General features: G+C 66.1%; 1 protein-coding gene and 1 long non-coding RNA gene across 5 annotated transcripts in view; both read right to left on the bottom strand.

Annotated features, from left to right (window-relative positions):
- LOC144284206 (myomesin-2) overlaps positions 1-16,688 on the bottom strand; it is a 50,986-nt gene extending 34,298 nt beyond the window's left edge. The window contains exons 1-9 of one of the 3 annotated variants that reach the window (XM_077848525.1): positions 16,549-16,688; positions 13,621-13,739; positions 11,829-11,990; positions 9,916-10,054; positions 9,610-9,767; positions 8,470-8,562; positions 2,379-2,467; positions 2,246-2,296; positions 922-1,086 (exon numbers count right to left, since the gene is read on the bottom strand). In XM_077848525.1, coding sequence (XP_077704651.1) covers positions 922-1,086; positions 2,246-2,296; positions 2,379-2,467; positions 8,470-8,562; positions 9,610-9,767; positions 9,916-10,054; positions 11,829-11,990; positions 13,621-13,727 — 964 coding nt within the window. In that variant the 5' untranslated portion in view covers positions 13,728-13,739; positions 16,549-16,688. Of the gene's footprint in view, positions 1-921; positions 1,087-2,245; positions 2,297-2,378; positions 2,468-8,469; positions 8,563-9,609; positions 9,768-9,915; positions 10,055-11,828; positions 11,991-12,141; positions 12,280-13,620; positions 13,740-16,541 lie in introns of those variants that run through there. The other 2 variants (XM_077848524.1, XM_077848526.1) reach the window with 2 other exon arrangements.
- Positions 16,689-23,022: 6,334 nt separating this feature from the next.
- Positions 23,023-26,763, bottom strand: LOC144283901 (uncharacterized). Of its 2 annotated transcripts, none has more exons than XR_013352400.1 (4): positions 24,741-26,763; positions 23,894-24,031; positions 23,619-23,746; positions 23,023-23,119 (listed from the first exon to the last, which is right to left on the bottom strand). It is a non-coding gene; the product is annotated as an uncharacterized LOC144283901 (long non-coding RNA). The 2 variants fall into 2 exon arrangements; XR_013352399.1 differs by having other exon boundaries at positions 23,023-23,116.
- Positions 26,764-27,657: the final 894 nt, after the last annotated feature.

Raw genomic sequence — 27,657 nt, 5'->3', positions numbered from 1 at the left:
GGGCGCATGGGGGTCACAGGCCATCGGCCGCAGGCAGGTCCCCTGAGGGAGCGCCCAGCCCAAAGCCGGTCCCTGAGCGGGGTCACCCGTCTGCGGCCCCGTCGGCCTCAAGCGCAAACCACAGCCAAGCGCCCCGGGATTTAACACAAGCGGCCCTGGTTCTCCCGATTCGACCCGGGTCCTGGCCTCGCCCCCGCGTCCTGGCCTCTCGTTTGCACCTCAGGTGCCCGGCGGGGGCGGCATTCCTGGGCCAGCGTCCCCTCGGGCGCACCAGCCTCCTGCTGCCTCAGGGCTCCATGATTTTAAAAAAAGTAAAAAGAAAAAAACAATCCCCTTGCGTTTTAACATCTACAGAGAGGCCAGAGAGGGTGGTCTCCGCTGTCCCCACGGGGATTCCCCAGCCCGGCGGCCTGACGGTGATGGGGCCTGGGCACCTGCACCCCTAACCCCTGACCCCTCACCTCCGAGAAGCCCGCTCGGTGCAGGGAGGGGCCGGACCGTGGTTCAGAACACGCGCCCCACACACCCAGGGCCACCGAGGCGCCACGGCCCCCCGGGCCACGGAGAGTGTCTGCGGCTCCAGGACGCGTGGTCGCCGCCACGTTGGGGGCAAACCCTGCACCCTGTCCTGGGACGCTTCCCGCGCCTCGACGACACCTGCTCCGTGACTCTGTTTCCCCCCGACACCCTCAGCACCCGGCGGGCAGGCTGACGGTTCTTCGTCCTATTTTGCAGCGTGTCAGGTCCCGAGTAAACGCAAGCGGGACCCGGTTTCCTCGCGGGGCCCCCGCCCAGAGAAGGTGAAGGTGCGCACGCCCCGGGGGGGAGGACAGCCGCGCTGGAGAGCCCCGGGGCAGCGACCCCCCGCGGGAGAGCCCCCCGAGCCCCGGGCAGTGACCCCCGCCCCCCCGCCCCACTCACCGTCTCTGTACCACTCGGCGCGCGGCTGCACCCGCTTCAGCTCCGGCGTCACCAGCAGCGTGCACTTGAGAGTGACCGTCTCGCCCTCTCTCCGGAAGGTGACCCCGAACTTCTCCAAGAACTGCACGTCGAAGTGCATGTATGGAAGCACCGACGAGGGGGGCACTGCACGGGGAGGGGACACGGTCACAGCGGGAGGGGCCGGCGCCAGAGCAGCTCCCCGCGCCCCCCGCCCCACGGAGCCGCGTCCCCGGACGTGTCCCCACGGTCACGTCCAAGCCCTGGGCCCAGTGAGGATGCATCGGGGGGTGGGGGTGGCGGCGGCTCCAAGAGGCTCGGCCCCAGGAAGACGGCTGCCTGCTGGGCCGACACGTGACCTCGGCCGCCCCCACTGCGAGACGCTGAGGCCTGCCCGGGGGCACAGGTGTGCGGGGGCACAGGGCCGGGTGGGCTCCCGCCTCAGGGCCGCACACACCAGTGCGCGATTCCGGTGCAGGCCCGGCACCCGATCAGCCACAGGCCCCCAGCACCGAAAATAAGTCTCAAAAATATGATGTTTAGCAGGGAAGGAGAAGCTCCCGGAAGAAAATGCAGGAAAGTCTTAACAGAAAAAAAAAATCTACGATTGGGAAACACGTGCGTCGCGGGGAGCTCTTTGTCGGGAGCAGGAACCTCCGGGGCTGGTGTCCCCTCCGCCAGCACTGCCCTCACCTCCCGACACCCCGGCTCCCAACAGCAGGCAGGGGTCACCCGACTCGGCCCTCGCGCCCGTCCGAGCTCCTGCAGGAGCCGCAAGCGTGGGACCCGGGACAACCCCGAACAACGGGTGCAGACGGGCTGACGGCTGACAGGGTGCCGGTGCCAGGGGCACCACCAGGTCCCCCGCAGGCCCGGGGTCGGCGCTTCCGTCACCGACCCGGACCTGCGACACCCGGACCCCGAATCACGGCCACCATAGCTCCGCCCTGAGCCGCGTGCCCAGACCATCCAACAGCCCCGGCGCCGGGCCGTGCGGCAAGTCCTGGTCCCGAGAGGCTACAGCACAGCGACGTGTCACCCGGCTTCCCCGCCCGGCCCGGGGTGGGGGGGGGCACTGGCCTCACCTCCTGACGGGGCGGCTGCACGGGGTCACTTGTGCTTCGGGGCGCACAGCGGGGAGAGGGGTGATGGGCCCCAGGTCCCCCTGGCCCCGGAACCGTCGCTGCGCTCGCCCGGCCAGGAAGGACTCGCAGGGACTTTGGAAACGGGACTTAAGGAAAGGCTGGACCCCCAGGAAGTAACGTCCCCTGCAGGTTCTCGGCGCGAGGGGGGAACGGTGACTTACGTCCGATGGGGAGTCCCACTGAGCGGAACGGCTCCTCGTCTCCGTGGAACCCTGTGGGACAGGCGGGTGAGCGGCGCGGGCTGCGGGCGTGGGGGCCGTGGGGGGCGCCCCCCACCCCCTGAGGACCACTCACGTCTCACCACCACGGCGGCGTTGGTCGACACCTGCCCGTACCCGTTGGTGGCCACGGCCGAGTAGGTCGCCGTGTCGTCGAAGTTTGCCCTGGGGGAGAGAAAGGGAGGCGGCGTCCTCAGGCCCGGCCGTCTGGAGGGGCCCGGGCCCCCCGGATCCGAGCACGGTCCTCCAAAGCCCTCTTGTGGCCTCGATGCTCTGCCGGGGGTGACGTAGGACGGACGCGGGGTCCACCCTGGGAAGGGGGTTATATAGACGCGGGTCTGCTGCGGCCCGGCCTGGCCTCCCTCTGCCCTGCGGACGCTCGCGGCTCTCCTGAAAGCTGCCTCCGTCTGGGCGGCCTGGGCTCCCGCGGGCCACCCCAACTGGGCCGCCTTCCCGGCTGTAGGGGCCAAGGGGGCGCCTGTCACCTCCACGTCCAGGGAATCCTCCCCCCACAACGGGGACTCCGCGTGTGCACGGGACGCTACGGCCCAACCCCAAAGCTCACAGTCACCCGGCGGTGCCCTGAGGTGTCCGAGCTGCGCCCACCGCAGGCAGCACCCACGGGGAGGGTGCGTGTCCCCCCGGAGAGACCCGGCGCCCGCGGCCAGCTGACCCCGCGACCCCGGGTGGAGCCCCTGCGCAGCCTGGCCCCAAACCACCCTGCAGACGTGGGAGCTCGCTTCCTGGCCGCGACCGATGGCCCCCCGACCCCGCGGTGGGGACCCCGGATGAGGAGCAGGAGCTTCCACTAAATGCCGGGCGCTCTCTGGCAGGTGGGTTGGGGCCTCCAGCACCCCAGGAGAGGAGCGCCGCCCAGCACCTGGGGGGGGATGTGACCCCTGGGGCGCGTGGTGCACAAGGCGCACGAAGCTGGTGTCTGTCGTCCCCTGGCCACCCGGAAAGCGGCATCGGGACCACATCCATCCGGGACGAAGTAACACGGAAAATCCCACTCTCGGGAAACAGGAGGTTTACCCGAGGCTTGGGGTTGAACCAAAGCTCACGGTGCCCCGAGGACCCAGGGCCTGGACGCGGCATCTGGGGGATCCTGCACTTGCACCAACACTTCCCTCGCCCGCGTGCACCCAGCGGTGTCTGCAGAGCCGGGCCGAAGGGGCGGGGCGGGGACCGGGGAGCCAGGGGCGCGGGAGTCCGGGCGGAGGCGGCCCCCACCCGGAGCATCTCCCCTGAGACCTTGAGCGGCTGCTCCGATGGAGAATGATCCGGGCAGAGCCGTCTCCCTCGTGAGCGCCACAGGCCTCTTAGCACCTAGGACTGAGCGGGCGGACGGGGCTCACCGGGGAGCTGGACCCTGCCCCGTGCTCGGGGTGCCTGCGCCCCGCTCCGTGCCATCACCCACGAGAGGAGGGCAGCGTCCTCAGGGCGTCAGGCACATGGGCCCCGCTCAGACCCACTGACTTCTGCAGTTGCCCAGGTGCCCGGGTGCCTGCGGTGGGGCTGACGGGGGTGGAGGCCTGACGAGGGGTGAGCCTGACGGGATGGGGGGGCCTGACCGGGTGGGGGCCTGATCAGGGGGAGGGGACCTGACCCTTGGGGGGGGTCTGACCCAGTGGGGAGCCCTGACCCGGTGGGGGGCATGACCGGGGCTCCGGGACAGTCACCCCGTCTCACGGCTTGTGCATGTTCTCTGCTCCCCGACGCGCGCCGGGCACACTCGGATCATGAGCGAGCGCACCCGCCTGGCCCTGTGCCCCCCGAGCAGGTGACGGGACTGGGACGCCGGTGCAGACACGAAGCACACGGGGGCCGGCGGGCATGCGGGGTGTGAGGAGACCGCACCCCACTCAGAACTGCGTCTCGGGGGAGCCTGGGGACCCAGGGGCCTCCCACGGCCCGGCAGGACCCGGTCCCTCTCCGCCCCCCAGGCCATGCCCAGAGACATGGCCCCGGGTGACTGGGAGGCCTCGTGTTCCCTAGGACGGGTTCCCGGGGGGCAGGGGCCTCGGTCCGTGCAGAGCCCACGGGCACCTCCGCGTCTCGGGGTCCCCACGCGCCACCTGAACAGCCACATGGGACAAACACACGCCGTGGGGTCCCCGTGAAAGAGGCTGGGACACATGTCGGGGGCTCGGAGCCTGGCCTGGTGCGGCCCAGCGTCCCCCTGGACGGGGCGTTGAGCGGGCCCGACAGCTGCGGCCGGGGCAGGGGCGCGGGCAGCAGGCCAGGGGCCGCTCGGCAGGAGCACGTCCAGCCTGGGGAGACGCAGGACTCGCACCGCGGACCCGGGACGATGCCGGGAGCCTATAGGGCGGGTGGCTCGGGGTCACAAGCACTTGAAGAATCCAGGCGGCGGCCGGGGAGTATTCCCGGCGCTCACGTCACCCCCGGCGGCAGCAGGAAGGGCCCCCCCGCCCCCGCGCGGCCCCGGGTGCGGCCAGCACATTCCACGCCGCCCGGCCGCCCGGATCGAATGACGGCCACTCAGCACTGCGGTATGAACAGCTGAGCCCAGGGAGCCCCCCCGCCCCGCCGGCAGCCGCGGCCGGGTCGGGGATACGTGAGCGCCAGGCCGGGCCGAGCCGCACCCCACGGCATTGCGGCCCGGGTGCAGCCCACGCCCTTGGGGTTCAGGGCCGGCGACCACCCCACGACTAAGGGAAAGGCTTCATACTTGACGCCGGGGAGCGGAGTCCCTGGACACCCTGGACGCCCCACTGAGACCCCAGGCTGACCCGCGGGACCCAACGGCCCCGCACTAGGGGGACACACGGCTCTGGCCGCGGGCGCAGCCTCCACGCCGAGGGCGACGCTCTCCCACACGGGGTTTCCAGGCCCTCAGATCCCGCAGGCGTGGGAAACAGAGGAGACAACCTCCTTCTCAGAGGCCTCAGCCAGGGCCAGGGCGGCCCAACCCCACGGTGAGGACCCCCGGCCCGGCACATGCGTGGGCCCAGACCCGCAGCCTCCACCAGGCCGCGTCCAGGGCGCCCCTGCCCGGCAGCCTGGCCTGCCCCCTGCCTCTCCCTGCACAGCCTGCAGGCCCTGAGCCCTCCCGCCCCAGTGGCCACCGACAGCCCGGCCCCCCCATCTCCCGCAGCCTCGCCCCGATGGTGTCCTGTCACTAGGCCCTGACCCGGGCTCACCCCCCCAGGCCACCCTGAGGCCCTGACCCGGGGCTCATCCCCCGAGCCCACCCTGAGGTCCTGACCCGGAGCTAATCCCCCCAGCCCACCCTGAGGCCCTGACCCGGGGCTCATTCCCCCCAGCCCACCCTGAGGCCCTGACCCGGGGCTCACCCCCCCCCAGTCCACACTAGGCCCTGACCCGGGGCTCACCCCCCCCAGCCCACCCTGAGGCCCAGGGCTCATCCCCCCACAGCCCCCACGCCTGCGACCACGGCCTCCTGATTTACCGCGGGGCTCACTGTATTCCTGTGCTTCCGGCTCAGCTCCTTATGCCGGGTGGTAAGACCTCAAAGACCTGGGTTTGGGGCCTGTTCTCAAGCATCCGGACCTGCTCCTGACCCACAGTAGGTTCTCAGTAAACAGCACCAGGAGGCCCAGACGCCAGGCCTTCCAGCTTTTTGAAAGAGCCTCCAATTTACCCAGAAAAAGCAGGGTAATAACTTGTCACAAAGTTTCAGCCACACCATAAGGTGGTAACACCTGCCGTGAGCAACGTGCAGGGGAGGTGACGGCTCTGGTGATGGGGAACCTGCCAGGCCAGGTGAGGAGGGGAGGCCCTGAGCCCGGCGCAGGGGGCTGGCCGCACCCGAGCAGCTGCCGTCCTGGAGGGAGGCACAGGGGCAGCACGGGGGGCTCAGGCCCGGCACCAGCCCCAAGTCCCAAGCTGAGGAACCTGCAGGAGGCTGTGGTGGAACCAGTGAGTGTGAGGAGGAAAAGCACAGAGAGGTCGGAGGGACTTCCCGTGGGTGGGGTGGGGGCTGGCCGCCTCCCCTGGGCCTACGGGGTCAGGCTCTGAACCTCACCCCAGCCCCACCTTGGAACAGGAACCCTCCTATGTCGGCTCAGGGTCCCTCCCCAGGACCCAGCAGGGACCCTCCTAGGTCAGCTCAGGGCCACTCCTCAGGTCCAAGCAGGGACCCTCCTATGTCAGCTCAGGGCTCCTCCCTTCCCCAGGGCCCAGCAGGGACCCTCCTAGGTCAGCTCAGCCCCCCCCCCCAAAGGCCCAGCAGGGACCCTCCTAGGGCAGCTCAGGGTCCCTCCCCAGGTCCCAGCGGGGACCCTCCTAGGTCAGCTCAGGGCCACTCCCCAGGTCCCAGTAGGGACCCTCCTAGGTCAGCTCAGGGCTCCTCCCTTCCCCAGGGCCCCCCCCCCAAGGCCCAGCAGGGACCCTCCTAGGTCATCTCAGGGTCCTCCCCTCCCCAGGGCCCAGCAGGGACCCTCCTAGGTCAGCTCAGGGCCCCCCCCCCCAAGGCCCAGCAGGGACCCTCCTAGGTCAGCTCAGGGCCCCCCCCGCCAAGGCCCAGCAGGGACCCTCCTAGGTCAGCTCAGGGCCCCCTCCCAAGGCCCAGCAGGGACCCTCCTAGGTCAGCTCAGGGTCTTCCCCTCCCCAGGGCCCAGCAGGGACCCTCCTAGGTCAGCTCAGGGCTCCTCCCTTCCCCAGGGCCCAGCAGGGACCCTCCTAGGTCAGCTCAGGGCACCCCCCCCAAGGCCCAGCAGGGACCCTCCTAGGTCAGCTCAGGGCCCCCCCCAAGGCCCAGCAGGGACCCTCCTAGGTCAGCTCAGGACCCCCCTCCCAAGGCCCAGCAGGGGACCCTCCTAGGTCATCTCAGGGTCCTCCCTTCCCCAGGGCCCAGCAGGGACCCTCCTAGGTCAGCTCAGGGTCCTTCCCCCGCAAGGCCCAGCAGGGACCCTCCTAGGTCAGCTCTGGGCCCCTCCCCAGGGCCCAGCGGGGACCCTCCTAGGTCAGCTCAGGACCCCCCCCAGGCCCAGCAGGCGCCTCAGCACCCAGGAACCGGGTCGCCAGTCTCACCCCCACCCCACCACGTCTGTGCGGCAAGTCTGGCCTCCTCCTCGCCTCCCCGCCCGGCCCCGCTCTCTCCTGGGGTGCACACCCCACTTCCCTCCCAGCACCCGGGCCTGGGCCTCCCAGGGGTCCCAGGATAAAGCTCGTCGGCCTGACCTTTTCCTTCACAGAACCGACTGGAAGGTCTTCCTAGAAAGGGAAAGACTCCCGTGGGTGGAAGCGCATCGGGAGAAGCCGCGGGCTCTGCGGGTCGAGCTGCGACTTGTCCGCGGCCAGGGGCGCGTCTCCACCGAGAATTATTTTACTGCGGATTATTTCGCCTCTAAGTGAACCGAGCCCCTGGGGATGTGGCCGCTCTGCTCGTCAGCGGTGCAGCACTCGGTGAAGTTGTGCGTCGACATCTTACCGGTTACTTGCCTGCGCCAGCTTCCCTCCCCCCTCCTGGAGCCCGTGCCACTTGCACGCGCACACACGCGTTTATGGAACAGGCCAAAATCTGCGTGGCCTGGTTGCCTCCTCACGGTGCTTCCCGTGACGCCGGCAGGGGTGACGTTTTATCATCTCCCTGTTGATAGTGATTCTCAGATGAAAATATCACGATTCGGGAGGAGTTAGTGACCTATGCAGAGTCACGAGGGACGCGGCCGATCGGGCTCCGAGGCCAGGCCTCCGTGGCTGCAGGAGCCCAACGGTCCCTCCTCGGGTCCCTGCGGGGCCTGCTGACCCGAGGGCCACAGCCGGGCCGTGGGAGGGTGGGTGCGCTGGGGAAGGGGCGCCCTGCAGGGTGCCACGGTCTCCTTGAGAAATAAAATCTGTGTCTACACAGAAACAGGGAAAGACATGCAGAATCTTCCTTTGGTTAAAAATGACAAATCTGGGCAGCCCAGGGCTCAGCGGTTTAGCGCCGCCTTTGGCCCAGGGCGTGACCCCAGGGTCCTGGGATCGAGTCCCGCGTCGGGCTCCCTGCATGGAGCCTGCTTCTCCCTCTGCCTGGAGGCTGGAAGAGCCCCTGGGTTTGCCTCCGGGGCCCCCAAACAGAGCACAAAGGGAGCTCCTCCCACAGACTAACCCAGGAACACCAGCAGAGTCCCGGGAACCCGTGGATCTGGGGCGCCCTGAGCTCCGGGCCCGGCCTGCCAGGCCCGCCCAGCCCGTACCTGTTGATCTCCAGCGTGTGCACGCCGTACTTGCTCTCGATCCTGTACTTCCCCGGCTCTCCTGCTTGGCAGATCAAACTCCCGTCCTTGTACCTGCACGAGGGAAACCCTCCTCTCAGGCCGCGGGCAGAGTGGAGTCTGCGCCTTGTCCCAGGCCTCCTTGCGGCTCCCCGGTAAGGCTCGCTCTGTGCCTGCAAGCGCCCCTTCCAGGACCTGGGCCCGCGGGCTCATCTGCCCGATGTGCGGGAGAGAGCAGCGCTCGCAGACCTCGGCCTCACTGGGCCGCTCCCAACCTATGACAGGGAGGGCAGGACGCCGCCCTGGGCTCCATGAGGAATTGGGGATAAATCGTTACCCAAGAAAAAAATGTTGCCGGTGTTAGCAGGTCCCAGGCCAGCCTCTCTGGAGAGGCCAGAGGATCAAAGCGTGCTGGATCCCGACTCCGACTGCAGGAAGCTGGCCTCCCCGCCCCACCAGGACAGCAGGACCTCGTCTCCCTGGGGTCTGGGATCCGCAGGCCCCTGCCTCCCCAGCCTGCTGGGCAAACAGCCACACGGCCCGGCGCTAATCTTCTGATCCGGACTGAGGGCCCCAATTGGGTTTTGAGCAAAACGTGTTGGGTTTCGGCAGCAAGCTACAGACTTTGGTAATGCTAATATCACTCCTAGCAAGTGGGGAAACAAACATGTATGCAACACACGGACAAACACAAAGGGTCTGCGGGGCCTGGGCTCCTGGTTCTTGACGTCACCAGGTTGGCTCAGCCGCAGCACCGCACGCGGTCCCACAGCGTGCTGCTCAGGCCTCCCCCCGCGGGTCTCCCAAGACTTGAAAGAGCCCCTCATGTAAACCCAGGGCATCTGGAGGAACTTGTTCTTACATGAAAATCCTCTAAAAACTCAGCTGAGTTAATTTCGCTAAAGCAGAAGCACCAGCAGGTGCTGGGAGTGCACACGTGGGAGCGCAAACCTGCCCCCCATGGAGATGCACACGAGGTGGACGAGGAATGGGGTGCGTGCCGTGCGTTTCCTTCACGTGGGTCTTCTGCACCCGCACGTTGCACCAACTGTTACCAGGTCCTTGGGAGAAAGTGCCGTGTGGCCCTCCTCGGACCCCGGGGACAGAGAAGCGCGCACTCACCACTGCACCACGGGGGTGGGAAAGCCTTGCACGGTGAAGCACAGCTTCACAGACATCCTCTCCCAGACGGTGTGGGACCTCAGGCGCACCAGGATCTCAGGGGCCCTGCGCATCCGCTCCAGGTACGAGTGCCTGTCCCCGGCCAGCTTGTCCTCCACCTGTCCCGGGAAGCAAGCAGAGGTCAGTGCACCGTGGGAAGCGGCCGCGTGACGGGTGAGCGAGGCTCTGTGCCGGCAGGCCACACGCACGCCGTGAGACCACCACGACAGCGCCACGCGTCTCCGGGAGCCGTGGAGATCCCCGTACCATCTCCTGAATGGCGTATTTGTCCAGCTTGTCCTGGGCCTGTGAGCGCGCCAGGTGCACGTTTTCCTCCATCTCGGCCAGCTCCCGGAGGAAACGCTCCCGCTTGGCTTCTCCGTAAGAAGCCACCAGGGACTGGTACCTGCAGGGGTGGAGAGGCCACGCTGTTCCCAGGGCCGCAGAGGGGCGTGGGGGCACAGACGGCCCGGGCGCCGCACACGCAGTCCCCAGGCGCTCCTCAAGTGGGACCCACGCTGGGCCCCCGGGGGAGCTGCCCTCCGCGCTCCAGGAGAGTAAAAAGGATTAGATACAAAATCTGGCTTCTTCGACCTGTAAGTGTGGACAACGAGGTGCCGTCCACCCGGCCGGAGTGCCCTCTAGTGCCCCAACACCGCCGGGCCCGCCGCCGCGCCCGCCCGGGCCCCTCCTGCCCACTGTCCCCTCACACACGGACCCGGGGGCACAAGGCCGCGGACGGCCTCACAGAGGCCTGGCTCTCGCTGGGACGGAGGAAAGGCCCCAAAGCGGTGTTTTGGGTCCGTGCCGCCTCCAGGAGGCCGTGCTGGGATCTTGGGACTCGCCAACGCCTCCTTGGTCTTTATTTTACACGAAGACGTAGCAGTAATTCAAACGGACCCACCCACGGAGCCACCGATTCATCTTTCAAGAAGGACCGATTCGTCCCCTACGTTAAACCAGCATCTGCCACGGGAGGTGAGGAACCGGACGAGCCCGACACGCAGGCGGGCGCCCTACCTGCCGCTCAGCTGCCGGCCTCGGGGCCCAGCCTGGCGGGAATGAGGGAGGCTTCGCGCGAGGACTGTCCCGCGCCAAGACCACGGGAGTCACGGCACCCTGTCCCCGACCTCCCCAGTTAGCACCACTTCCCTCCACTCCCTCCTGTGCAAATGGAGGCACAGGAAGTTTCTGGGACATGTTCAAGGTCACAAGAAGGAAAAGCTGATAAAATTATACAAAAAGGTCCAGTCTTCCCACTCCTCCTGCCCAAACCCTAAATAAACATAGAACCATTTTTTTTTTTTTAAATACCCCAGCACCAGAAAACCCAGATTTGGGTAAGGTGCCCATTGTGAAGTGATTCTCTCACAAAAGAAATCCTTACTTTGCCATAAAATTTGCACTCAAAATTCCCAGAAGGCGTTCGAAAGGTCGTTCAAGGTTGACCAAAGCAAGGCTGGTCCTTTCGGCTGCACATTCCCGTCACTCAGATCCCTTCAGTCACAGCTCAGGGTTCAAAATGAAGCCCGTCCACCAAACCCTCAGCTTCCTCCCTCAGGCTTTAAGTGTGTCAGACGATAGAGAAAACTTTCTAGAAACAGTGTGGGGAGTAGGGGAACCGAGCACAGGTAGGACAGCAGAGGCTTTCACGGGGCTGAGCTGTTCTGTCCCGTAAGCCCGCACCTGCTTCTCCGTGATCGGGAAGCAACGGGAAGACTCACGTCCTCAGTAGTCCCTGTCCTCCCCGTGGCCGGTCCCCTGTGCGGAGCGCGCTGCCCGCCAGCCTCAGCCCGTGCGGGGCCTTCGCTGCTGTCCCCCTCCCGGACCTCCCAGCTGGGTGCTCGCAGCGAGACGGGAGGCCGGTGGGAACCCCACGTTAACTTGACGCTGTCGGGGGCCCTCCTGTTCCACGGGGACAGCACGGGGCGGACACGGCGTGCCGGGATCTGCTGCCGGAAGGAGCCGGAAGGAGCAGAGGGCAGCCAGCAGCCAGCCTGCAGCACTCCCCGACCCCGGGACCCCTGCAGGGCACCTTCACCGTCACGAGAGGCCCTCGCAGCTCCGGGCTTCCTGCGTGGCCCCGGCCCTTCCGTGGCCTCGGATCCTTCCCGCCCCCGGCCCCGGTGCCCTGATGCCCCGGGCTCTGCACTGGGCGCGCGGGAGGAGGACAGCCTCACCTCCTCTTCTTCTCGTGCTCCTCCTCCTCCTCCTGCGCGGTGCTCACCCGCTTTGCGCAGATACTGCAGGTGGTTGCTGCAAACGACCCCCGGTCCGACGCTCTCTGGGAAGACGACTTCTGAGAGAGAGACTTCTGGGAAGACGACCGGCTGGAGGTACGCCTGGGCCATCACGGAGACAGTCACGCGTGTTAGAGACGTGTGCGGACTTATCCCAACACACGCACCACCTTTCTCCTGCGCCTTGAAACATGCAGGCACACGACCACGAGTGAGCACGGCACGCGTGGGTGCAGACACACAGTGTTCGCACCTCCCGGAGCACACGAGCTCGTGTGTACGCCCCTGCGCAGGCGCTGCCCCCATCTGCACACACGCATCCTCGGAGGGGCCCCTTCACACGGGAGCACCTCTCCTCCCCTTGCCACTCCCCATCTGTGCCCTCGGGTGCCTCCTGGCCTAATGCCACGATTATATATATCTCCAGGGATTTGAGGCTCCTAGAGGCTGCTGGGAGGGCTGTGCGGGGTTGGCTGTTTGCAACGGGGAGGCAACACAAGGGCCATAGGCAGGTCTAAATATAGGGTGCTGGTGACACGCACAAGCTCCCCTGGCCGCAGCTCGGCACGCCCAGCAGCATCTTCTGTCCATCAGCACAGACCACGGGCGTGTGGGGCACGTCCCCCAGGGCGCTGTGCTTCAGAAGCTGGCCGAAGACCTGTGGCTTCACACCAGCCCCGAGGCCTGAATGTGTTTACCTTATCGCTATATTTATTATGATCGCAGCAAAACTACTGACATTTGCTCCAGTGATCTTTCCTTTGCCCCCACGAGCTCCTCTCTCACTGCCCCTTCTCAGTGCCCTTCTATTTTGGTGGCGTTTCAGGTCCTAGTTCTGAAAGATGTATGGGGGTGGGGGATCCCTGGGTGGCTCAGTGGTAGCACCTGCCTTCAGCCCAGGACCTGATCCTGGAGACCCGGGATCGAGTCCTGCATCGGGTTCCCTGCATGGAGCCTGCTTCTCCCTCTGGCTGTGTCTCTGCCTCTCTCTCTCTCTCTGTGTGTGTCTCTCATGAATAAATAAATAAAATCTTTAAAAAAAATATGTATGAGGGGCAGCAAAGTCAAGAAACATTTGTTAAAAAGTCTCTGACTGGGATCCCTGGGTGGCGCAGTGGTTTAGCGCCTGCCTTTGGCCCAGGGCGCCATCCTGGAGACCCAGGATCGAATCCCACGTCGGGCTCCCGGCATGGAGCCTGTTTCTCCCTCTGCCTGTGTCTCTGCCTCTCTCTCTCTCTCTCTCTCTCTGTGTGTGACTATCATAAATAAAATAAAATAAAAAGTCTCTGACTTTATCATCTAAATGAGAGGCTCAGAGCCAGTCTACTGGGATTCCCTGGGATCTACCAGGATCTACCAGGATCCACTGTGATCCACCAGGATCCACCAGGGATCCACTGGGATCTACCAGGATCCACCAAGATTTGCTGGGATCCACTAGGATCCAGCAGGATCCACCAGCATCTACCAGGATCCACCAAGATCCAATAAGATTCACTGGGATCCACTGGATCTACCAGGATCTACCAGGATCCACGGGATCTACCAGGGTTGCCTAAGACGCTCCACACAGAGTTTGCTGTGCAGCCAGGAGAGCCAGATTTCCCCTCTGGCGCTAGGGGCATGCCGTCCCTGACCCTCCCCAAACCGGCTTCCAGAGGACTGGGAAAAGCTGCTTTAATGCCAGAGGCCCACAAAGCTCTACCGATCCAACCGCTGAATTTGAACTCACTTTTTCGCAGCATACTCGTCCAGAAGGTACCTTGTCTGAACATTGCGGTACGACTGGTCGAAGTGCTTGTGTCGCTTTTGGTAGAAGGGCACTGTGACAAGAGACATCTTCGTGCACACCTACGAGCAAAGAGGGTGTCAGGCGGTGCTGAGCTCCCTCCCAGAGGCTGTCCTGCTCCCGCAATGTCTACGCCACCACTGCAACTTGTTCTGAAGGGGAAAATCAACTTCGATTGGTAAAACTCATTTGGGGTCAGGGGTGAGCGGGGCAGGGGATGGAAGAAAGATTATATAAGTGAAAATAATGTGAGACTAGGAGTCTGGAGGCCTAGTAAGTTCCCTGGACCGGTTGCCATTTTCCGTTTGCCTCTAGGGAATCAGAAGATTGGGCTATATGTTTCTTTTCATTCTGCGTCAACAAATATTTATAGACTATGCAGCTTGCTCAACGGAAAGCAATGTGAGTGATAAGGACAAAAATAAAACACAGATTAGAGACGTAAACAAATACTTAGAATACAAGATAAGAGCAGAGGGAAGCGCACAGGGGACACATGTAACAGGAGAGCGCAGCCAAGTGGGGTCGCCTGGAGCAGGTGACGCTGGAGAACAGCCTTGACGACGGACAGGCTGGCAGGTGGAGAGGGGCGGGGGCAGGCACCCCCGGGGCACAGGTGGGAGGCAGGAAAACACAGGGTCTCCAGAGACCCGAACACTTAACCAGAGGTCACTCTGGCCCGACGGCGGGGCTCTGGGGGTCGGCCTCGGCTGGGAAGGGGGAGCTGGGCAGGGAACCTATCCCCAGGACACTGCTCCGATCCAATCCTCTAAAGTTGTACCTCACAGGTTACGTGTAGACTCGCAGGGCTGGGGAGGGCGGGGAGCAGGGCCGAGGCCACAGGAAGTGGGGGACACTGGCCAGGAGGCACATTTTGACCAAAGTGTCTGGAAACAAGGAACGGCTGAGATCCGTCCTGCAGGGTGGGTCAGAATGCCGGGCAGCGAGGCAGTGGGGCCGACGTCCACCCACAGGGAACGCGGCACGGCTTACGGGGCCAAGGGACCCTCTGACACATGCACGGACGGGATTCCTAAATGTCCGTGATCACCGACCTCCAGGTACAGGGCAAAGAGATTCCCAGCGGAGCTCCGCTTTCCTCTTGGCATTTACACGAGAATCATCAAGAAGGAGCCTGAGGCAAGGCCCCGCGCCAGGGACCCAGGGACGGTGGGAGGGCGACAGGCCCGCCCCGGGACAGCACACCTGCACCCTCCACCACCCCAGCCTTCCGAGCCCCGCGCGGACCAGACAGTCCTGCCAAACACATGACGTCCTCCACGCGGACTCCTCACAGCCACGGTCCCCAGACGGCGACCTTCCAGAGTCACAGAATTACGGAGCGTGGAAAGCTCCCTGGGGATTACCGCGACCCTGCTGCCCTGGGGGCGGGACACGATGCTGGAGAGGGGGAAGGGGTTCCCCACCCTGAGCCATCAGCCTTCAGGCTCTAAGACCGCTGAGGCCGAGAGCAGACCTGGGATGGGGTCGGGAGCCCGCGCACCTCGCTCACCCCGAACGCCGGCATCTCCTGCCGACCCTGTGGGCCCCTCGGCGCTGTGCTTGGCGCAGAGCATCAAACAACCAGAATTGGTAGCGGCCCAGCGGCACCCCGCCCGGCCCAGACCCAGTGGCCCCGGCCCTCCTGACTCTGGCCCGGCCCCCCCGTGGCCCCCGGCCCCCCCACAGCACGGAGGCTCCCGCACGTCGGCGAGTGATGCCCCGGACGTGAAACGCAGCCTGTCCTCAAGCCCTGGGGCCGCGCGTCCGTGACGGGCTGGCACCTACCCTTCCCGCGAAGGCACCTGAGCCCAGCTTTCAAGCCACCAAGGACGGTAACTCACGGGAACGTCTCAGCCACGATGCACCGCCTTCCACTGGGTGAGAGACGCGGCACTTTGTGCAGCTAAAGACCTCGGGCGATGAACGCGCCGGATGAAAGCTGCTCCAGAGGAAGGAAGGGGGCACTCGGCCCCCACAGCTGGCCTGGCCCAGGACCCGCTCTGCCCAGGCTCCGTGCCCCGAAGCTCTTCCCAAACTGCTTCGTCCCAAAAGAAAAGGTCATTGAGCACAAAATGCCCCTTAAATCATCATCAGTGACAGACCCAGTTCGGGGCAACGCGTCACTGCTGGCAGCGGACTTCCTGCAGGGCTTCTCCCCATACCCTTTCCGGGCCGTGGCAGCAGGGGCAGGGCTGTCCTGGCCGCCCCGGAGCGCCCGGGCTTCCAAGGAGCCTGAGTCCTTCTGTGCTGACACCTCAGCAGGATCAAGTTCGATCGAGCCCCTGGATCATGTGCAGCTTCCTGGACCGGAGAGCTCTGCGCGGCCCACGCGGCTGCATGACCAGCCCTGAGGAAGCAGCCCGCCCCCTCACATTGCCCCGCGGACCCCTCGCTTCTGTAAGGAGCTGGCCGGTCGGGGAGGCCCCGCTCCCAGCCCCAGGCCCCGCAAATTCGCTGCAAGGGTGACCCAGACCTGGTTTATTTAAAACTCCACTGCAATGACGTCCACTGCCCCTGCTCTTTGATGCCCGTGTCGCTTTTGCTCGGCGTGGAGCATGGAGCCCGGCGGTGGGGATGCGAACCCCCCAGCCGGAGCGACCCCGCTGCCCGGCGGCCCTGCCTCAGACCCTGTGAAACCACTGACCCCGGTGAATGGGCTCCAGGCCCCGCGGAGACACCCCGGGCCTCGGCGGCACGTGAGGACGGCCCCCGGGACGCGACCCCAGACGGCGGCTTCCCCGTGGCACCTGGAGTCTGCAGCCGACGCCGCCCCCCGACTCAGGGCCTCGGGGTGGCCCGGCCCCGGCGCTCGCTGCCTCTCCTCGCAGGGCCCCAAACTGGATGAGGCAAGGAGGGGAGAGAACTTACCCGGAGAGAAAGGGAACAGGCCCAGAGGAGAGAAGCCCTGCCTCGCCCGGCTCAGCCCCGACGCAGCTCCGGCTGAGGACGGCGAGGCTATTTGTCCGTCCAGACGCCCGGCCCTCCCTCCCATTTATGGCCTGGGAAGGCGCTATATATAGCACGGGCGGCCTCGCCCCAAACTCACGACCTGCATCGTCAGTCATCAGCCCCATCTGAGGAAGGAAAAGTCTACGGGTTGGAAAAAATGAAAGTCGGAAGGTGCCAAGCGCCCGTCCTGAGCCACCCCGTGCCGGGGAGCCGGGCGGCCCCCACACCGGGCCTGGCTCTCCTCCCACCCGTGTGCACGTTGCCACACAAGTTCCCAGACCTCTCTCCAAGCCTGCGGAGCTGCAGGCCCCCAGGCGCCCACGCGGGTGCGTCCAGGGAGTCCGAGAACTGCTCCAGTCTCGTGTGCATTTTATCACCACGCGCGGCCAGTCCCGGGGGGCAGGAGGGGGCCTCGGGGGCTCGGGGTCTGCGCTGGGGGAGCTTTTGTCTTGTCCTGGTTCCAGAAACCGCCCAAGTGCTGGCTGGCCTCCTCCCGAGGCTGGTGCAGCGGGACCGCCCTCCCACGGGAGCCGTGCCCGGTCGGCAAGTTACATCTTATTTATAGTCATTAGCACAGATGCTGCACCTAACAAGCGGATCGCCACAGCGCGTCCGTCGTTCCGCACGGCGTGTGTCCAAATATAAATAACACCCGCCTGGCACGGCCAAGGGCCGGAACCGGGCACGTAGCGCTAAGAGCTGGGGCCGCGGGGGGGCCCGGGCCTCAGACCAGAGGGCCCGGCCGGCCAGCTGCTTGGCCTTGCCGTGCCCGTGACGCCGCGTGGCTGACTTACCAGGGCCCACGGACTCGAGGTCCAGTCCTGCTCCACGCTCGCACGCCGCCGGCCCAGCTTTTGCTTTAATAAACGTCGGCTGCAGGGGCACCGAGCACAGCAGGCGGCCGGCGTGTCACCTGGATGTGGGCACCCCCCAGGGACGCCACAGGCACCCGCGACGACCACCGGCCGCCCCTCCGGCAGACCCACGAGGCCTCACGGGGAGGGGCTTGCCTGCCGCCACCAGGGTCCCCCACGCGGTCAGGCCTGTGCCCCCGCCCCGGACGGCTGCTCTGGGGGTGAGCCGCGGGGGCCGTGTCCTGGGGCGCCGAGCCCTCCTGAGGTTCGTGGGGGGCCTCCAGAAGACGGTCTCTCCCCCCGAGGCAGGTTGCTTAGTCAGGAGGTGGTGGTTTGCGGGACTCGGGTGGCCGACGTGCCACCTGATAGGACACGGGGCCCTACAACCATCCCGTCTGCTCGGAGCCGCACGGTGCAGCGGCCTCAGGCACGTCCCCATCGCACGACAGCACGGCCGCTCCTTGCGGAAGCCCCTGGTACAGGGTTTCTAACACCCGTGACCCGAAGAGCCCAACTGATGCAAAGAAAGAACAACCAGTGATTTTATTTCCAAATCCTCGGCTGGAGTTTGCAAGGTGCTCGGGAGAAACAGCATCACCGAGACCCCAGGACGGTGGGGCACAGAGGGGCCCTCGTACCTCATTAGGTCGTGGCGCTGGGCCGCGGTGGAGCTCAGTCCAGAAAGATCTACGTGGGGGGCGCCCGGGGGCTCAGCGGTGGAGCGGCTGCCTTTGACCCAGGGCATGACCCCGGGGTCCTGGGATCGAGTCCCGCGTCGGGCTCCCTGCATGGAGCCTGCGTCTCCCTCTGCCTGTGTCTCTGCCTCCCTTTCTCTGTGTCTCTTGTGAATAAATAAAATCTTTGAAAAGGAAAAGGAAAAGAAAAAGGAAAAGGAAAAGGAAAAGGAAAAGGAAAAGGAAAAGGTAAAGGAAAAGGAAGGTCTATTTGTATCTCAGAAACATCAAAACCGTCCTTAGGGTGCCCTGCTGGCTTCCATCCTGTCTTAGAAGCAGCAGAAATGGCCTCACACGTTGCCGGGAAGTTCCATCCGGTGGGCGGACTGTCCCTGGCCGCGTAGCGTCACCAAGGGGGGCCTCGCGAGAAAGGAGCCTCGGGTCTCCGGGCCCCAGGGTGCCGCGCAGGGCGATGCGGGTGGACATCCCGGCCCCCACGGCCTGGGCTGCGGGTTGTCGCTTGGGCTCCATCGACTCTAACGTGGGCATCCCCATGTCGCCCCCCAGGGACGCGTGTGGCCAGCGCTTGCCAGGACCTGCCCCTGTGGTGGTGGAGGCTCCCCGGCCTCCTGGACGGTCCCCGGCCTGCGCGATGTCCACTCCTCCCCAGACCCCAGGGGCCTGGCGTCCGGCTGCCATGAGGGGCTCACGCCCAGCCGCCCCCAGCCCCAGCCTGTGCACCGGGGACGGCCCTGCCCGGCTTTCCCCTGGGAGGTGCCGCCCTACAGCCTCCGGGGCCATGACACCCCATCGCCTCCGGGAGGGCGTCGGTACCGTCCCCCGGGCCCCGCAGACGGCCTTGCACCCCCTGTGCAGAGGCCCCAGCAGTCTGCAGGGCCCGGCGGCCGCCTCTGCTCAGCCTCCCTGCAATCGGCTTAAAATATCGGACCTCTGCATGTCGGGTCTTAAATAAAAGTCGTTCCACCAAAAACAATCTGATTCTTAAAATGGACCAGGGACCCGACTAGGCATTTCTCCAGAGAGCTAGACACGGCCAGCAGCCACGCGCGGAGATGCTCAGCGTCCCCCAGCAGCAGGGACACGCAAGTCACGGCCGCGAGATGCCCCCTCACACCGTCGCGATGGCTGGTGTCAAACGGCAACAACCACCACCCAGGAGCCAGCAGCCCTGGGGGCACGTGGAGGGGCAAGGCCGCAGGCACCGCGTGGGAGCACAAGCCGCCGCAGCCAGCCGAGCCCACGGGCCACCCCGGGCCACGCGCCTGATTCCTGTCCGCGTTCACAGGCTCCCGGCACCCGCCAGGACTCCTGAGCGCTCAAAACCACCCCCGGCTCAGGACGACGCAGGCAGCCCCGAGGTGCTGGCCCACCCCGTGCTCCGCAGCCGAGTCTGTCCCCCGCCGGGCAGGGGGGGACGCGCACCTGCTTGTCCCCTGAGCCTCAGGAGCGCCGGCCCCCGGCCCAGGGGAGCGAGCCGCCGTTGCTGCACAGCTGCCGGCCCCGGGCAGGAGGGAGCGACCCCGCACCCAGACCCCCACTGCGTTTCCTCCAGGCCGCTGATCCCGACCAGCACGACAAGGCGCGACATTCGAAAGATGCTCCTGCCTGTATGTCCCTCGCAGTCAAGCTCGGGCGCACACAGAGCGGCTCCTGGAGATGAGGGCTCACTTCCTGTCTGCACCATTATGTCCCCACACCTGCCCGGGGTTCCTCCGTGGGCCGCGGCCCCCACACCTGCCCGGGGACTAGAGGCCCCCACATCTGCCTGGGGCTCCTCCATGAGCCGCAGTCCCCCTACCTGCCTGGGGACTAGAGGCCCCCACACCTGCCCGGGGTTCCTCCGTGGGCCGCGGCCCCCACACCTGCCCGGGGCCTAGAGGTCCCCCACACCTGCTCGGGGCTCCTCCATGGGCCGCAGTCCCCCTACCTGCCTGGGGACTAGAGGCCCCCCCACCTGCCCGGGCTTCCCTCGCCCCAGCTCCCCGCTCCACGCCCCACGTCCCCGCCCTCAGCCACACCCTCCCTGCAGCCACCCACCTGTCCTCCAGCAGGACTTTGGAACGAGGCGCGTACGTCACCTTTTTCCATGTGTTCACCCCCCGAGCCCTTTGTGTCGCCGGCCTGCCTTCCGTTCCTGCCACATCAGGCCCCAAAATAGCTCCAAGTCACCCATGACCTCGTGTCACCCACCCAGAGGACTTGCTCTGTGCTGGGGGCCGCGGGGCCTCTCACCACCCTGTGCCCCCGCCTCCGCCCCCCGGGCACCCGTCGTGCTGCTGTCCTGTCACCCCGTCCGCCCCCGGGCAGCCTCGTCCAGCGAGCGGCACCAGCCTTGATGCCAAGCTGCCTGTCTGCCCCTCCCGGTGATCACGTGGACCCTCAAACGCCCTGAGTCAAGGCCCAGCTTTGGGGTCTCCCTGCTGCTCCCCATCAGCCCCCGCTGCACGCCTTCCTGCGCCCGCCCACCCCGAGCCCCGTCCCTCCTGGACACCGCCCCTCCCGCGGGCTCTAGCTCCGGCGAGGCCTTCTGCGACCCCGGCCCCGCAGAGTGTGTTGGGGCCGCCCCCACCAGAGCCTCGCCCCGCAGCCCGCGCCCCCTCCCCCAGCCCCCATTCGGACTCCACCAACTTCTCAGATGCCTTTTCCGCCCCCAAGTCCAGGTGGGCTTCTCTGTCCATGTTCCCGGGGGCCGCCTGTCTTCCCGTCTGGACCCCACATTCCCGTGTTGGCGGCCCAGGGCCCACCTCCCCAACGAGACTGTGGACACGGGCTGTCATGCCAAGCACAGCCCCACCAAGTCACAGGTGAACAGGTACCACTTGCTGAAGGGAGGGACCGGTCGGCGGCAGGTCCACTTCTCCATCAACAGGACCCTGAGTGTGACAAGGCGGAGTGTGTCCGCGCATCACAGCACCCGGACGGCTGGCATCTGGGCATTACTCAACGTCTCCGTCACGGAGCCCGAAGATTTTCCATATTCCGTAAATCCAAACATGATCCTAGGAAACCTGGCGGGAGGCCCTATGCACCTAGCCGGGTCACACGGGCGCTCTCCCTGGCGTGACCTCCGTGGCGCTCGTCCTCGAGATGGGTGTCGGGAGCCCCCACGTGCAGGCACGAGCTCCTGCCTGCCTCACCGGGTCCTCCCGGGCCAGGGACAGGACGGACAGACAGGAAACCCCGGGGCCCCGACCCCCCGCGCTGTGGACGGCTCCAACGATCTGTGGGGGAGCCGCGGACCCCACATCCGGTGAGAGTCGGGATGCGCACTGAGCACGGGGAGAGCTGTTGGATCCCTTGAACTCTCAGGGGCACGTAGCCCGGCACACAGCACGGTGCGGACTGTACTTCAGTGAAAACAAGCGGCGTTAGACGTGCCCCTTCATGCAACGTGCCTGCCTGTGCACATGTGGGGGCCGCGCCCGTGTGCCCTCTCCTACACCGGCTGCAGCCCGGGAGCGAGGACCGGGGTGGAGACAGAAGCGGGTTCCCATCCACGCCCGAGTCTGCCTGAAATAGCGCCTGGCACGTCCTAGAAACTCAACGAGTCCCTTTTTTTATCCGTGGGCTCTATTTACGGGTTTCTATTTACAGCCGCGGGCCGGCGCGAGGGAAGTTATCTCCACGATGCCATTAACTCATCACAGCGAGGCCGCGCTGGGGCCTGGCCGCCGAGCGTCAAGGGCACTGGCTGCGGGCCCGGCTGGCGACCTCGCTAATCCGGCCTCAAAGCCGCCTGCACCTGCTCGCCCCCCCGGGCCGTGGCCTCCCTGTCCACGAAGTGGGAGTCTGGGGACGGGAGCCCCGTGCAAGCCCTGATACGCTGCAAGTGGACGGGCACAGACAGGACGTGGGATGCTCGCCCTCACCGGCCACCTCGAGGGATGGGGGCTTCGGGGTCAAGCAGGGGTGCGGCCACGGTCCAGTCCAGCGCAGGCCGGCGGCCAAGCCCCCGGGTGAGGTCTGGGCTGTGTGCACATGGGCCGGGTCAGCCGCGACGCCAGCTCGACGGGCCAACGCCTGAGCCACGCTGGCCTGACGGGGTCACTCGGGCAGTTCCTGTCCTCGCTGCACGGAGAGCCCTCGCCGCTGACACGCACCCTCGTGGGGCAGAGGGCCAGGTGGTAACGGCGGGGCCTCTGCGCGAGGAAGGCTGCGAACGCCTGCCGGGGGGTTCCTGCCGCGTCCCCCGGCCGTCCCGGGAAGCCAGGGCGCTGCTGCCGCGGAGACCTTACGAGCACCGCTGACAGCCGTCCCGTCTCGGGGCACAACACGGCCAAGGCTCTTCCAGGCACACGAAGATGTGGGGGGATGGAGGTTTCTTCCCAGGGTTACACGAAGGTCAAGACTCACCCGTCATCGTTAGACAGTGAAGGTACGGCCCTGACCCCTTGACCTCAAGTTCCTGCGGCCCCGAACCCCTGACTTCAGGCTCCTGTGGCCCTGACCCCCCAACCTCGGGCTCCTGTGGCCCCGACCCCTGACCTCGGGCTTCTGCAGCCCTAACCTCTTGACTTCAGGCTCCTATGGCCCCGACCCCCCGACCTCAGGCTCCTGCGGCCCTGACTCCTTGACCTCAGGCTCATGTGGCCCTGAACCCAACCTCAGGCTCCTGTGGCCCCCGACCCCCCGACCTCAGGCCTCTGTGGCCCCTGACCCCTTGAATTTGGGCTCCTGCAGCCCTGACCCCTTGATCTCAGTTCAGGTGGCCCCTGACCCCCAAAACTCAGGCTCCTGCTACCCCTGACCCCCCGACCTCAGGCTCCTGTTGCCCCCAAACCCTGACACCGGGCTCCTGCAGCCCTGACTCCTTGACTTCAGGCTCCTGCGGCCCCAAACACTGACCTTGGGCTCCTGTGGCTCCGAACCCCGACCTCGGCTCCTGCGGCCCTGACCCCTTGACACAGAGTCAAGACGTGATCAAGTCAGGAAGGGAACCTGCTTTAAAAGTAGAAACAGTAAAAATGTAAGCATCAGCCATTAACCGCTTCTGATGTACAAATAAAATGATGCAAAGTCAGAAAAAAAATCACAATATGTCAACACTTATCGTGATGTCACACACACACACACACACACACGTGCACTCGTGACCCATGCAGGGGCACCACCGTCCTGGCGCTAAGTCAGCATTGGCTCCGGGGCAGCCCCCAGGCCCCGGCCGGGTCCCAGCGCTCGATCCTTCCTGCAGGAGAGCTGGCTCCTTCTCCAGATCTTTCCAGCAGCAGAACCCGGCGCTGAGCTGACTCAGGCCGCTGCGCCACCGCGTGCTACGTCGGCCCCACATCCACGCTCGAGTCAGGGCAGCGGCATTTCCCAAACCCCCAGGTCTTCCTGCCAGAGGTGCCCAGGACACCAGCCAGACAAACTGACCCGGGACGCGGTCGGGGCTCCACGCACAGGCCGGGGAGGGGGGTCCCCGCGGCCCAGCCGCGCTCACCCGCTCGTTCGTGGTAGTGACTTGAGCCCATCAGAGCCGGTGCGCGGGGGGCCCGTCGCCTCTTAGGTTCTGAACACAAACACGCGTCGCCCTAGGCCTCCGGGCATCCAGGCGATGGCATGTATGACCTTTGGAAATAAAATGCATTTCAGTGCCTTAGTTCACAAGCACGTATTGCATGACGCTACTTAAAATGATATTAAATGCATGGAAAAGGGTTTCGAAGATCCGGGCCGTGCCCTGCTTTCAGAGAGGCTGCAGTGTCCTTTACATACTTCGACATTTCCCTAATTCCATGTCCTGAGTGTTTCCTTTGTCCCCGAAGCGTGATGCTCTGTGCTCCCCAGCGGGGGGTGGCATTGGGGGCGGCGGCGGCGCTCCTCTGGGCAAGGTCCCTCCAGTTCCAGACAGACCTGGAAGCAGCGGGGAGGCCAGCAGGGGTCTGTTGCTCTGGGGAACCCACGGCAGACCCCCCCTCGCGGAGCAGAACTAACGGATACTGGGGGCGCCCGGAGCTGTGCAGTGAGCGATCTGGGAACGGGCTGCGGAATGATGGATGGACTCGGGCCGCGGCGGGGTCTCTGCACTCCCAGCGGCGGCTTCTCGTCTGTGTGCACACGTGCGGTAAGGAACGAACGCACAGCGTGCTGCAGGCCGGGCGCACCCTGTGAGCACACGCGTGTGTGCGCGACACCCGTCCACGGTGCATGTGCCCGAGCGCGTGTGCACGATTGTCAGCCGTGTGTCTGTGCTTGTGATCCATCCACTGTGCGCGTGGGTGCGTGTGTGTGTACACGAGTGACAGCTGCCCACCGAGCATGTGTGCGCATGACGATCGCCCACCGTGCAGCCATGTGTGCGTGCATGTGCGTGCCTCAGCATCATCCGCCCTCGCAGCTGCACTAAGCACCGCGATGTTTTAATTCCTCCACTTTGACTTGTATCTGCTGGTTCCTTCCAACTGGTGAACAATCGGAGGGTTTCCCGGGCACCTCCCCGACCCGCAGGCCCCGGCCCGCCGTGCTGGCCCTGCTCCCGCTGCCCGGGGTGGGGGGTCCTCACCTCTGCGCCCCTCACTGTGCCTCTGTCTCCTCCCCCTCGGCTCCTCCAGGACACACTCACCTCCTCGGCTGCTCGAGTGCACGGACACAGGCCGACCGTCCCTCCTTCTGCGGCCTGAGTCTCTGAGGCCTGAACCCAGGCACGGGGCCCCTGAACGGCGCCAAACACGGGGCAGTCACTAGGCAGCGAGACTGAGGGAGACACACAGGGCCGGGCCCGGGAACCAAAGACGTCCGTGTCTCCAGTCACAAGCCGCTGTGCCCTGACCTCTTGCAAAGCTCGCAGCAGAGACGAGTCCTGTGAGCAGAAGCGGGAGGATCGACAGGCCTTGCTGTGCGAGGCTCGACCTCCTGCAGTGCCGCGTCTTCCCGTCCCCTCCTGGACGCCGTCCCGCCGAGGGGGGACCAGGAGGAGATCGAGGGCCAGGTCGGCAGAGAGAAAGGGCCTCTGTCTGCGGGACTTGCACACGCACACACACAACGGACACTCAGCCCTGGGCCCGACCCTCCCGCGCCCCCCGGACGCCCGCGGCCTGAGCCCGGGAGGAAGCAGCCCCCCGGGTCATGCTATTGCATCGTCGGACCCCCGGACGGTGGCGACGGGCACGCCGTGTATTCTGATACGTCAAAGCATTTTTCTCTTGGGTCGTTTGTGAGCGTGAGCCCAGCTCCCTCATCACCGCTCAGATTTTAGAGTGTTGGCGCGCTCGAGGGCGGGGCCGGAGGATGCGTCTTCAGGGGCACCACGCGGGTTACGGCCCCACTGCAGGGACCCGGGAGGGTTTGGGTTTGCGTCTCACGGCGCAGTCAGCCAGAGCGCTGCGGAGCCCCGGGCAGGCGAGGACTCCGCCCAAACCCAGGGCCCCGGGACCCCGGATGGAGGCCCCCTCAGCCGCGAGCCCCGGGACAGCCCCAGGCCCCGGAGACCCCTGAGAACGTGGAGCTGCCAGGACAATTCTCCGCTCGGCCAACACCTGGCCCAGCTTGGAGCCTGGACGGAAAAGGACTCAGAACCGTGAACGCTTCCTGCCCCCGGGGACGTCTGCGTACCTCGCACAAGTGGGCGCGTCTTCCCAAGGACCCCAGGGCCGTTGCTTTGAGATAGAACCGTCGGGAAGGACGCGTGCCCCGTCCCCGTGGAGGGTGGGTCCCAGCTCAGGTCCCTGCCAGCTGGCAGCCTCGCGGCCCCCTGTGCGCGCCCGGCCCGGCCCACTTGTGCGATCCCCGCTCAGCGCCCAGGGAAATGCCATCCTCTCTGCACAGGTGCACTGGCCTCGGCCCCGTCTGCCAGCAGCAGCCAATGAAATCTGCCGTCGCCACTGGGACGCCAGGGTCGGGGAAGGTCACCGGGGTGCCCTTGTCATCCGCACGTCTGCGTCCGCTCCGAGCATGACCTAAAGGAACCCACCGGCAAACAAAACAGCCAGGCGGCTGCTCGGCACCACGTCGACGGGCCTGCGGACACCGAGTGCAGCCGGGACGGCGAAGAGCAGACCTGCGCGTTTCCATGACGACCCTGAGCCGCAGGGACGAGGTGCATGTGGCCGCGGGGTGCGGTCGGCAGCTGAGGCCGGGCGGCTGCCGGGAGGACCGTCACCGTCACCGCGACCCTCCGTGCACATTCCCTCAGAGGCTGGGGACCGGGCGCTGGAAGTGAGCAGATCTGGTTGTCGTAAACTGTATCCTAATAAAACAGCTGTTAAAACAAATCGCAAACTCGTCCACGCGGCCCCTGCACCTCATCCGTCGTTGCCGAAGCCTGGAAGCGGCCAAGGGGCCCTTGCGCAGGTGCCTCATGCCGGACGGGGAGGCTTTAGGGCCGCGCAGCAGTGAGCTCCCCGACCTGATGCACCTCACGGGGCGGAGCACCGCGCTGGGGCCACCGACCCTGGGACTCCCACTCTGGGACCTTCTGGAAAAGGCAGATACAGGCACGGTAACAAGATGAGGAGCTGCCAGGGGCCGGGGCCGGGGGCCGAGCAGCTGGGCACACAGGGTACTTGGGGCAGTGAGACGGCTCTGAGGGACCCTGTCCTGGGGGTACAGGTCACACACGTGTGCAGGCCACAGAGCATGTGACACCCGTGACCCGATGGAGGCTGTGGGCTCTGGGCAATGAGGACGTGTCCGTGGGGGTCCATGGTGGGGGGAGCGGGTGGGGGAGCTGCTGGGGGAGCTGGTGGGGGGAGACCCGGTGTTGGGAGCCAGTAGGGGGGAGCTGGTGGTAGGGGGAGCTGGGGGGGATCTGGTGGGAGCTCGTGGTCGGGGAGCTCGTAGGGGAGCTGGTGAAGGGGTGAGGGGGAGCCAGTGGGGGTGCCTGTGGGGGGTAGGTGGTGGGGTGACCTGGTGGGGGTGCTGGTGGGAGGGGTGCTGGTGGGGGGAGCATGTGGGAGAGCTGATGGGGGAGTGTGGGGGTGGAGGGGAGTGGAGGGCAGCTGGTGAGGGAGCTGGTGGGGGGAGCTGTGGGGGGAGCAGGTGGGGGGAGTGGGGGGAGCTGGTGGCAGAGCTGGTGGGGGGGCAGCTGGTGGGGGGAGTGGGTGGGGGGAGCGGGTGGGGGGAGTGGGTGGGGGGAGCGGGTGGGGGGAGGCATAAGGAGCTGCCTGCTTCCCTGCCCCCTCCCCCTGGGCCAGAAGCCGACATACCGTACGTGCCAGGAAGGGTCACGGCGTCCTCGGGTGCAGGAGGTCCCCCAGACCCCTCCGCCCAGTGCCCCCGGGTTGGAGCCTCGCTAACTCCGGGGACTCCCCGCTAGGACACAAGTGGGCGCCTCCTTGGCACCCCCCCGGCCCGGCCCACCTGGGGCTTGTGAGGAGCAGAGTCTCCAGGACCAAATGTAACAGCACAGGTGAGGCCAGGACAGGTGCGGGACGGGCACCCGCGGGGGACGCTCGGCAGGGGCCCCGCTCTCTGGGGACCTGGGCTCTGCAGGGACCATCCCGCCGTCTGGGCCGCGGCGCACGCCCCCCACGAGCATCCGA

The sequence above is a fragment of the Canis aureus genome, chromosome 15 (assembly GCF_053574225.1).
Source record: "Canis aureus isolate CA01 chromosome 15, VMU_Caureus_v.1.0, whole genome shotgun sequence".
Taxonomy (NCBI): Eukaryota; Metazoa; Chordata; class Mammalia; order Carnivora; family Canidae; genus Canis; species Canis aureus.
The sequence above is the reverse complement of the archived record's forward strand: the minus strand, read 5'-3'. Positions and strand labels throughout refer to the sequence as shown.